The sequence below is a fragment of the Merops nubicus genome, unplaced genomic scaffold, assembly GCF_000691845.1.
Source record: "Merops nubicus isolate BGI_N331 unplaced genomic scaffold, ASM69184v1 scaffold43461, whole genome shotgun sequence".
NCBI classification, from domain to species: Eukaryota; Metazoa; Chordata; class Aves; order Coraciiformes; family Meropidae; genus Merops; species Merops nubicus.
The window spans coordinates 18-9,382 of NW_008587026.1; the positions used below are offsets into that span (position 1 = coordinate 18).

At 53.4% G+C, this 9,365-nt stretch overlaps 1 protein-coding gene across 1 annotated transcript; it reads right to left on the reverse strand.

The window, feature by feature from the left end:
* Positions 1-2,865: 2,865 nt before the first annotated feature.
* On the reverse strand, positions 2,866-9,359 carry AK2 (adenylate kinase 2). Its single transcript, XM_008948794.1, has 6 exons — positions 9,297-9,359; positions 7,500-7,610; positions 7,299-7,393; positions 6,052-6,124; positions 5,343-5,538; positions 2,866-3,360 (listed from the first exon to the last, which is right to left on the reverse strand). Exons 1-6 carry the CDS (start codon positions 9,357-9,359, stop codon positions 3,353-3,355), a joined length of 546 nt encoding a protein of 181 aa, XP_008947042.1. The 3' UTR covers positions 2,866-3,352.
* Positions 9,360-9,365: the final 6 nt, after the last annotated feature.

Consider the following 9,365-nt stretch of genomic DNA (forward strand, 5'->3'; position numbering starts at 1 on the left):
GAGAGCAAGGGGAGGGGTGGGGTGAAAGCAGGGAACAACCACAGGTGAATACCAGTGATACCAGTACAGCCCTGGGGGAAGCACGTCCCTGGAAGGGAAGGGAGAGCAGAGGCAGTCGTGTGTTTTGTCTGAACCTGCTTCCCACATTCACCTTCTCCAGAGCAGGTGCCACCAGTATCATGCCCATGCCCTTCCCACCTTTCCACCCCTCTGTTCAATGCTCTCAGACTTTGTTCCTCAGCCCCACGTGCTCTTTGTTCCAGGGCTGTGCAGTGTGTGCCATGATAGTTCAAGGAGCTACTGGAGAGAGGCTCCAGCAGAGGCTGCAGAGATGCTGGGGGGCTGGAGCATCTCTGTGCCAGGACAGACTGAGAGCCCTGGGGCTGTTCAGCTGGAGGAGAGAAGCCTCAGAGGGGATCTGATCAGTGCTGAGCAAGAGCTAAAGGGCCCTGGGGGGCAAGAGGCTGGGGCCAGACTCTGCTCAGTGGTGCCCTGAGACAGGTCAAGGGGCAATGGGCACAAACTGGAACCCAGGAGGTGCCACCTGAGCAGGAGGAGAAAATTCTTTGCTGTGATAGTGGCAGAGGCTGGAGCAGCTGCCCAGAGAGGCTGTGGAGTCTCCTTCTCTAGAGAGATTCCAAACCCACCTGGACACCATCCTGGGCACCCTGCTGGAGCAGGGGGTTTAGATGATCTCCAGAGGTCCCTACCAACCTCCACCATTCTGTGGTTGTACAGACTCTATACAGGCAAGGGATTTGTGCTACTTGCCCACAGCAGGGACTCTGTAGTGACTCCTCCTCACTTCCAGGTCAAGGTCAAGGATCAGGTATTGAACAAACTCAAGAGCAGCTCCAAACCAGACCCTCAGGAGTCAGTGGACACATTATTACTAACCACAAATCCACAGTGAAAGGTTTTTCTGCAATCTCTCTTTCACAGATGGTTTCATCAGGAAGGGAGAAGGGCAGATACTGTATTTTTAGGACTGCAGCACATTTTTAATGGAAAGAGATGGCCCAGGGCTTTTCATCCCTCCCCCCATCCAAGATGCTGCTTCTTTTCAGCAGAAATATTGCTGCATTAGAGAACAGGTCACTTCCTCTATCAGTGAGAATTCAGTGTCCTATTTGATGCTGGTCCTTGTGCTATAAATAGGAATTTTTCCCTTTTATAGTTGCTGAATAATTGTGTGTATGAAATATGAACAGTTTTCAAAAGAGTGCCTGATAAGCAGCTTGCTGGAGTGAAATCATTGAACAGAAGGAATTTACAGCACCTGCAGAGCATCACATGCTGTGGAAAACATTCAAGGTCAACATGGAAGAGACAGGGCACAGAACAGATCCAGGCTGGAGCTAAACAGCCTCCCCACAGCACCCCAACAATTCATTTCACACTTAGGTAAGGATCAAACAGAAGCAGCCCAGCTCAGAGGAGCCAAGACTTCTCCACCCCACGTACTAGAGAGCCAGGAGAAGCAGGCAGAACAGGTTTTTAAAACAACAGCAGGCAAGCAGCAGAGGACAGAATCCCAAATGATGAGGAAGAGCAGAGTTCAACATCCATCATCAAAAGCAGCAGGGCCAGACACCACAAACGCCAGCGAGGCACAAGCCTGCCTTCAAAAGGGAAAGGGAATGCTAATGGGAGGTACAGAGAGGTAATGGAAACCCCAGAGCAGGGAGAGACTGAATGGCGGAGTGAGGGAGCCCATTACTCTGAAGAAACCAGTCATTTTGGGTGGAAATGGGTGTCTGCAGCCTGATCCTTCTGGTGCCTGTCCACAGTGCCTAAAGCAAAGCCCTGAATGCCAGCAGGGCTGCAGGGGTGGCACCCAGGGTGTCAGGGAAGAACCAGGACCCTCCATCAGTGCATCAAGAACAGCCCTCCTGCTACCTCAGAGCAGCAGAGCCCTGCTGAGGAGGAGGAAGGGAGGCCAGGAAACACTCTTGTTCCCAGCACCAGAGCAGGTTTTGCCCTGTGTGTTTAGAGGCACTGGTGGAGGGGGCAGCAGGGATGCAACAAGGTGTGAAAGGCAGAAACAGAAGACACCACGTGTAGCTTCCAGTCACTGTGGGAGGAAAAAATGAAACAACATCAGCTTTTCCACACAAGTGATGCAGAGGGAAAAAGGCTGGGAATGACATCAGTTAAAAATATCCCAAAGGAGCTCTGGCCAGCAAGGCTCAGGACACACAGGGGCTCAGGACACACAGGGGCTCAGGACACACAGGGGCTCAGTGCCTTCAGCATCACACAGGAAGAAACAGGAGAGAGAAAAGCAGCAAGACACCATTGCTATGGTGATACACAGCACCAGGACACGCTCGGCATGGCAAAGAGAGAGCAGGAATTACAGGCCCCATTTTCAGCTGCACAGAGCAACATCCTGGAGATAGGATCAGGCCCCAGGATCCACCCAGCTGGGTTGTTAGTTGGCCGTGCTGTCATCTGCCTCCTCTCCTCTTCCACGCTGTCTGCAGGTCAAAGAGGACACAGCAACAGGTACAAAATGTAAAGGGGTTATTTTATTATTGATTCAGAGGTTAGACAAGGCACCATTTGATCTAAAAAGAAATGCAAAAAAAAAAAAAACCTAATTAAGGTTTGTTTGGTTTTTTTTTTTTCCAGTCAATTAAGCAAGTCTCTTTTGCATTTCTTCAGCATTCAGTGTGAATTCCAGCTTGGTCAAGATGACAGAAAAGCCACCCCAAGGCCAAGTCAGGCAGGCTTGGACTAGAGCTGCAGCCCCTCTGTTCAGCACCAGAGAAACCCTGAGAAGTCTCAGCACCAGGGTTTAGGAATGCAGCAGAACAAGAAAAACAAAACTTCCAGGAAAAGACCATGGTGTCTTTCCCCCCCCCCCCTCTTTCCTTTTCAAAAATGAGTCATTTGTTCATTTTGGTCCTCGCTGACAGGAAGCAACATTAGAAAAATCACAGCAAACCTTGCAGTGGCCTCAGAGTAACTAAGAGCCCATGAGATAAGCCCTGGAAGTCCTGGAGAAGCCTGGAACAGCATCTAGCCCTACCCTCCTAACAGGTCAAGGACCTGCATGGGATCACTGGCAGAGATGTTTCACTCTGGACAATTGTTTTGTCTCCCCAAACAGTGATTTCAAAGGAGAAGGCCATCTCCTCTTCACAGTGATTCTGCTAAATAAGAAATCCAAACAAAAACTAGCCAAATCAGCCCCCACACCCCTTGTCTACCATCTCCTTTTTCCCCTCCAATCAATCATACTCCCTCCCAGTTGCCCCCCCTGCCACCCCTGCCCCCAGGGGAGGGCTGCAATGGGTGATGTAGCAGAGCGTGCAGCATTGGGTGGTGTCTCATCTGGTTCACGAAGTCACTCAGCTGGAATAAATGGGAACAAAGAGAAAAAAAAAAATAGATTTAGGGGAAAAAAAAACCAAAATTAATCATGGTTTATGGCAGCAAAAGGCTGGATGCAAAGTGAGCACAAGGGAGAAGAGGAACGAAGAGCAGAAGAACACATTGTTCTTGCTGTGGAGTAAAACTTTGACCAAATCCAGGACCACCAACTGGCTGGGAACCCCTCCTACCATTATAGCAGCATGCAGGGGGCTGCAGCTCTCTCCAGCTCTCAGGATGCCAAGAGAAAAAGCTGCTTCCACTCAGAATTTCCTCCCAATCACTGAGATGCTGGGCGAGCTCTAACACACGCTCTCCTCCCCCCTACCCTGGGGCACAGCAGCACTGCTCCAAGCACCATCCTGACCCCACAGCACAGGGGCTGCCCTTCCTCAGGAAAGCCAGAGGTGACTGAACAGGCAGCAGCCACGTGGGGGATCCCCAGGGACAGAAGGATGCTGATGAACCCAGCACCTTCACTTTCAAACCCTCTTTCACCGCAATCCCATGCTTTCAAGAGCAACAAGTCAACTGCTTTCAGTTCCTAGTGTGAGCTGCTGGAAGGGAGGAGTTGTTTCCCTGGAAAGGGTGGGGGACAGAGAGTGATTCTCAGACAAAAGAAGAGAAATTCTGAAGAAAAAGAGCAAAGGGATTCCTAAGGATGAGGCATCTAAACACACAACCCACAGCAGCTTGGGAGAGAGGCCATCTCAAAAGAGGAGGGTACTCAACACTAAGTCAGTAAACACACAAAAGGAAGTTTCAGGTGGGCTGACCTGCACTGCCAGTGGGGTCCTCTAGGAAGGGCTGGGATCCCCCATGAGCAAAGGGCATCACCAGCCTTGCAGGGTCACCACACAGCAGCATAACAGCCCCGAGAAGCTGGCTCAGTAACCACACCAGACACGGTGTCCTCAAATGGGCAGCCTGGCAGAGCTGCTTGGTTTGCTCAAGAAACAAGTACATTTCCATGATCTCATAATGAAGGTCGTTGGCTGAAGGGCACATGAAGCCAGTGGTTAATAACGCTGCCTCTCAGGCCTTGAAAAATCATGTGTTTTGCAGTAAGGCTTTATTTAGACTTTGGGGGTCAGAAGAATCTCAACACATCATCTCCTTGGCCAAAGCCAAGGCGAGAGTGAAGAGAGAAAACTCAAGTCCTTTCCTTGTCTTCAGAAGATCAACTCTCACACAGTGACTGTCAGACTCTGACCAAAGGCTTTATGTTAAAAATAAGAGCAAAAGGCATCTCTCTCATATTTGCTACATCTGGGCCCACAAAGGAGGAGAGGCTGAAACCCCTCAGCTCTCACACACTCTCGCTACCCCACAAGCCCCACCAGAATGGGAAGAAGACAGTGTTCTCAGGGAACACACCATCCCAGAGATAAAGGCTGCACTCCCTGCACGGCCAGGCTGTCCCTCCCACAGCCAACACACACAGCCCTTCACAGCCTCCCCTGGCTTTCAGCTCCTGCACCCAACAGAGCATCTCTCCAGCACCCTGTGAAGGTCCTTCCCCCACTGCTCAGTCCTCCAGCCTTCTGCTAGTCCCCTGTGGAGCAACCAGGAGCTGAAAGCACAGCTCCTGCCAGAGAGCTGCAGCCTTTTGATCAAAGGAGAGCCTTTTGGCCCAAAGGGGTACAGCACAAGCCCCATCTCTGGCAGCAGGCGGCTGGTGCTCGGGCTCCCTGCGACCTCTAGAGGCCAAGCCTCGGGCACCCGCAGACACTGACATGCACACCCAGCCACGTAATGACCGTTTACAGCTCGTTTAATAGAGAATTAGCACAGCCCTGCCTCGGGCTGCGTCTTGCCCCTCCTCTTCTACTCTTAGCTCTTCACCCTCCCTGGCCCCAGAGAGACAGAGATGAAGAGACAGAGAGAGAGGAGGAAAAATAAAAAACCCGAGGGAGGGCTCCATCCTGGGACAGAGCCCTAAATGAACATAACCAGGTCTTTACATGTGGCTCTGGAGAAGGCTGCCAGGATGCTAGCAAACACCACGTCGGGAGACTGGGAGGCATCCACCGCCGTGTGGATCCCTCTCTTGCTGTAGTAGGAGACCAGGGGGGAGGTCTGGGTGTGATAGGCCTTCAGGCGGGTCTGCAGGGCGCCTTCGTTATCGTCCGAGCGCCGGATCAGGGGCTCTCCAGTGACCTGGCAGAAGCAAGGGGACAGTCTCCAGCTAGCTGCAGCCCGGCACGCTCCCCTCCTACAAGGCAGAGCTGTGGAGGTGATGCCCGTGAGCAGAGCCAAGCCTGGGCAGCCAAAACAAGTCCCAGAGCATTCACTGAGGAGAGAAGGATTCAGCAGCGTGGTCTTTTCCCCCACTCTGCTTGCTAAAAGCAGCCCAAGGAGCCTCAAGAGCAGACACCAGCTACAGTTGCTCCCCAGGAGGGAAACCAGTCGCAACCCAGCACAGCTTCAGCTAGGGACAGAGTCCAGCAAGTCCTGAGCCTGGCAGAGCCTGGGCCTGGCCATGCCCTTCACTCATCCCTCCAGGCCTCGCTCCCGTCGGCTCAGGCTGCCCAGGCAGTTCCCCCACGCTCCCCAAAAAGCCAAGACAGAAGGTAGGAGAGAAGGAAAGAAATATGAGTGTTTCCAGGGATGCTGCAAAGCACCAGCTAAACCCAAAGCAACGTTAAGCTGTGGCCTGGGGAGCTCACATACATCGTCCTTCATGTGCTCCTTCGGGGGCCTGAACTCCTCGTGGTAAGAGCGGCCGCTCGCCGGGTGAATCAGCCTAAGACAGAAAGCAAGAGTCAGCAGAGGAGCCCCGTGCCAGGACGAGGTCTCCTGAACCTGCCACTCAGCAGCACAGAAACATCTGCAACAGCAACATGATTAGCTTCTATGAAGAATAATCTCTTCTGGCTATTTCTGTACCAAGAGGCTCTTCAGGCGTTTAAGAAAAGCAGCTGCGCCAGGAGATGGAGAAGGGATGTTTACTTCATGCCTCACTGGGGAAGGGGGCTGGCTCCTGGGGGTGTGGGGGTGACACAGGGCAAGAGCAAACAGTGGGAGATGTCTGTCTGCCTGCACAGCCACATGTGACCCAGGACAGTGCCCAGAGGTGTATGTCATGTCCTGCTAAGGGAGCAGGAACAGCTCCAGAGAAGCCAGAGCACAAATACATTAGATGTCAGATGCTTAAAGGCTGAGCTGGGTCACCACAGACACCCATTCATATTGGCCACCTTATTGCCCTCCCTCTTTATAGGGCAATGAAAGGGTTCTGCTCAAGGCTGGCCCAGAAGAAGAGGCAAGGGATTAGGACAGAATGGCTCAAACAGTAGAAACTGAATCCCAGCTCTGTAGTCCTCAGCACAGGAGAGACATGGGCCTGCTGGAGCAGGCCCTGAGGAGGCCACAACAATGATGAGAGGGCTTGAACTCCTCTGCTGCGAGGCCAGGCTGAGAGAGTTGGGCTTGTTCATCCTGGAGAGGAAAAGGCTCCAGGGAGACCTTCTGGTGTCCTTTCAGGAATTCAAGGGGCCTGTCAGAAAGCTGGGGACAGACTTGTGAGCAGGGCCTGTTGTGACAAGACAAGGGGGGATGGTTTTAAACTACAAGAGGGAGATTTAGACGAGAAGGAAGACATTTCTGACACTGAGGGTGTTGAGCCCCTGGCCCAGGCTGCCCAGAGAGGTGGTCGCTGCCCCATCCCTGGAACCATCCCAGGGGAGGTTGGCCGGGGCTCTGAGCACCCTGCTCTAGCTGCAGATGTCCCTGCTCAGTGCAGAGGGAGCTGGACCAGAATGACCTTGAAAGGTCCCTTCCCACCCAAACCATTCTATGAAAATACAGACCAGCACTGCAGCTAGCCCAAACAGAACAATACAAGGATCCAAAAATGAAGATGCTCTCCCCCAAACCAGGAAACCCCCCCATGCACCAAGTGTTTGGGAGAGAATTACCGTCCAGTGATTCTGCGGATGAGCAAGGAGTCGGGGATGCTGAACTCGATGACAGAGTCCAGCTTCTCTCTCCTCTTCTCCAGGAGCTCATCCAGCTGCAAGAGAAAACACCCAACTCAGAGGGGCAGCAGCACAGCCAAGGGACCCATCTCCAGGGAAGGGGGAGACACCAGAGCAGCCCTGGAAGCTGAGCTCACACACCATCTCAGCCTGTTTCACCGTGCGAGGGAAGCCGTCCAGGAGGAAGCCGTTCTTGCAGGGCGGGGAGTCGAGGTTGTTCTCAATCAGCTCCACCACCATCTCATCGCTCACCTGCCGAGAGGAGAGGGGGTGCAGGGTCAGCAGGGGCACCCCACAGCTCACAGGCTGCCCCGGAGGCAGCAGCCACGGCGCAGGGAGCTGCTGCAGCACACTGAAAGCTGCAGGCTGGGACCTGCCCATGCCGGGGAACTCCCTGCCACGGGTGTGGGCACCAAGACCTGCCTCAGGAGACATTGTACCCCAGGGACACTCCAGCCTGGGCAAGGACTTGGACCAGCACTGTAAGCTCACTGTTACAAAGGTTGCAGGATTTCAAGGGAGACCATCAGCCTGAAGACAAGCTCCCTAGATTATTTTTTCTTTAAAACCAATCCACGATACAAAATATCGACATAATCTTTTTATTTCCTGTTACTTTGTACCTTCACCCACACATCACCCAGGCAGGGAAGGGCAAAGCAGGAGAGCTGCTCATTGCCTCGTAAAACTCGCGTGAGGGAGGGTAGAAGCCCAAAAGCTGCTGGCAAGCTCTGGCCTCACTCAATGTTTTCCTACCTGCCCTATCACCAGCTCAGCACACCGCTGGGATCAGTGCCTTTTGTACACCACAGCATTTGGGAAGCACTAACAGATGCTGCAGCCCCCACAATAGGTGTTTGTTGGAGAGCAGCTCTCCCCAGCAGCGCTGTTTTCTCCAGCACACGCAGCAGGACTGGGACCAGATCAGCACCAACGCTTTGGGGGGCAAGCTTGGGTAAAGCAACAACTCCCTTCTGTGCTTTCCTGATTAATTCTCTGTAATCAAGCCTGGAACCCCATCCCAAACACTGCTGTGCTCAGCTGAGTTATCGCAGAGCCGGCGGGCGCCGCCGGGACGTACCCGGGGAGCTGCTGGTGCCACGCGCTCACACGTGGCAGATACCACCAGCCCTGCCAGATACCAGCCCTATCTTTCATAACCAGCTGGGGGACTGCAGGCTCGGTGTTGCAACTCCAGCCTCGAGTGAAAGCTGGAGATAAGCCACGTTGCTGTTCCCTCCCGGGGCCTGCGTGTTCTCCGCGGGGTGTTACGAGCCCACGGCAGCGATGCCCAGGATCTGCCCCACACACCTCTCAGCTCTGGGGGGGAGCTGCTGCAATTTGCTGACCCTCACGTTCCCCAAAGCGTTTCAGTCATGTCCCTAAGATAATTAGACCCTCAGAAAATAAATGTGTCAGAGATCCCAGCTCTTGTCTCTTAGGGATCCAGAGTGTCTCCCTCGCGCTGCACCCGCTGTGACTACCACAGCAACACCCCCAAGTCTCTTTTCACCTTACAGGTGGCATTTATGCAAGAGCTGGGATGCAGATGAACCCTCTGAACAAAGTCTTCCACCCCACGGGAGCCCAGGCAGCGTGTGAGGACGGACAGAGGCCACAAAGCATTGGCAGCTCCAAGGAGAATCCTTCACCTCTGGGTTCAGGAGGCACAGAACAGCCAGGCTGCACCCTGGTAGCACCATGGCAAAAAGACCCATCCCAAGGACACAGGCTGATGGTAAGTAAGGAGGAATTTTGCAAAGGAAAGATGGTATTATAGGATGTTTCTCCTGCAGGATAATGAGAGGGAAAATCCCACCCCTGCCATCTCACTGAGTTTTGTCACTGAAGGTTCTAATTACAAGGTGGATTTTAATTGCTCTCGTTCCAGGTGCTGCCAGAGCAGCTCCTCTTCCAGCACCTCTCCCCACTACCCACCAGCTTCCCCGAATCCATCGTCTCCTTGAGCCGCTTGCCCAGCTCGGACCCGGAGGCCACCATGGCCCG

Coding starts and splice junctions, on each gene's coding strand:
- AK2 (XM_008948794.1), bottom strand. CDS start 9,359: ATGGTGGCCTCCGGGTCCGAGCTGGGCAAGCGGCTCAAGGAGACGATG. Junction 7,394..7,499: donor CGGTGAAACAGGCTGAGATG/GTGTGTGAGCTC, acceptor TTTCTCTTGCAG/CTGGATGAGCTCCTGGAGAA. Junction 6,125..7,298: donor ATCCGCAGAATCACTGGACG/GTAATTCTCTCC, acceptor TTTCTGTCTTAG/GCTGATTCACCCGGCGAGCG.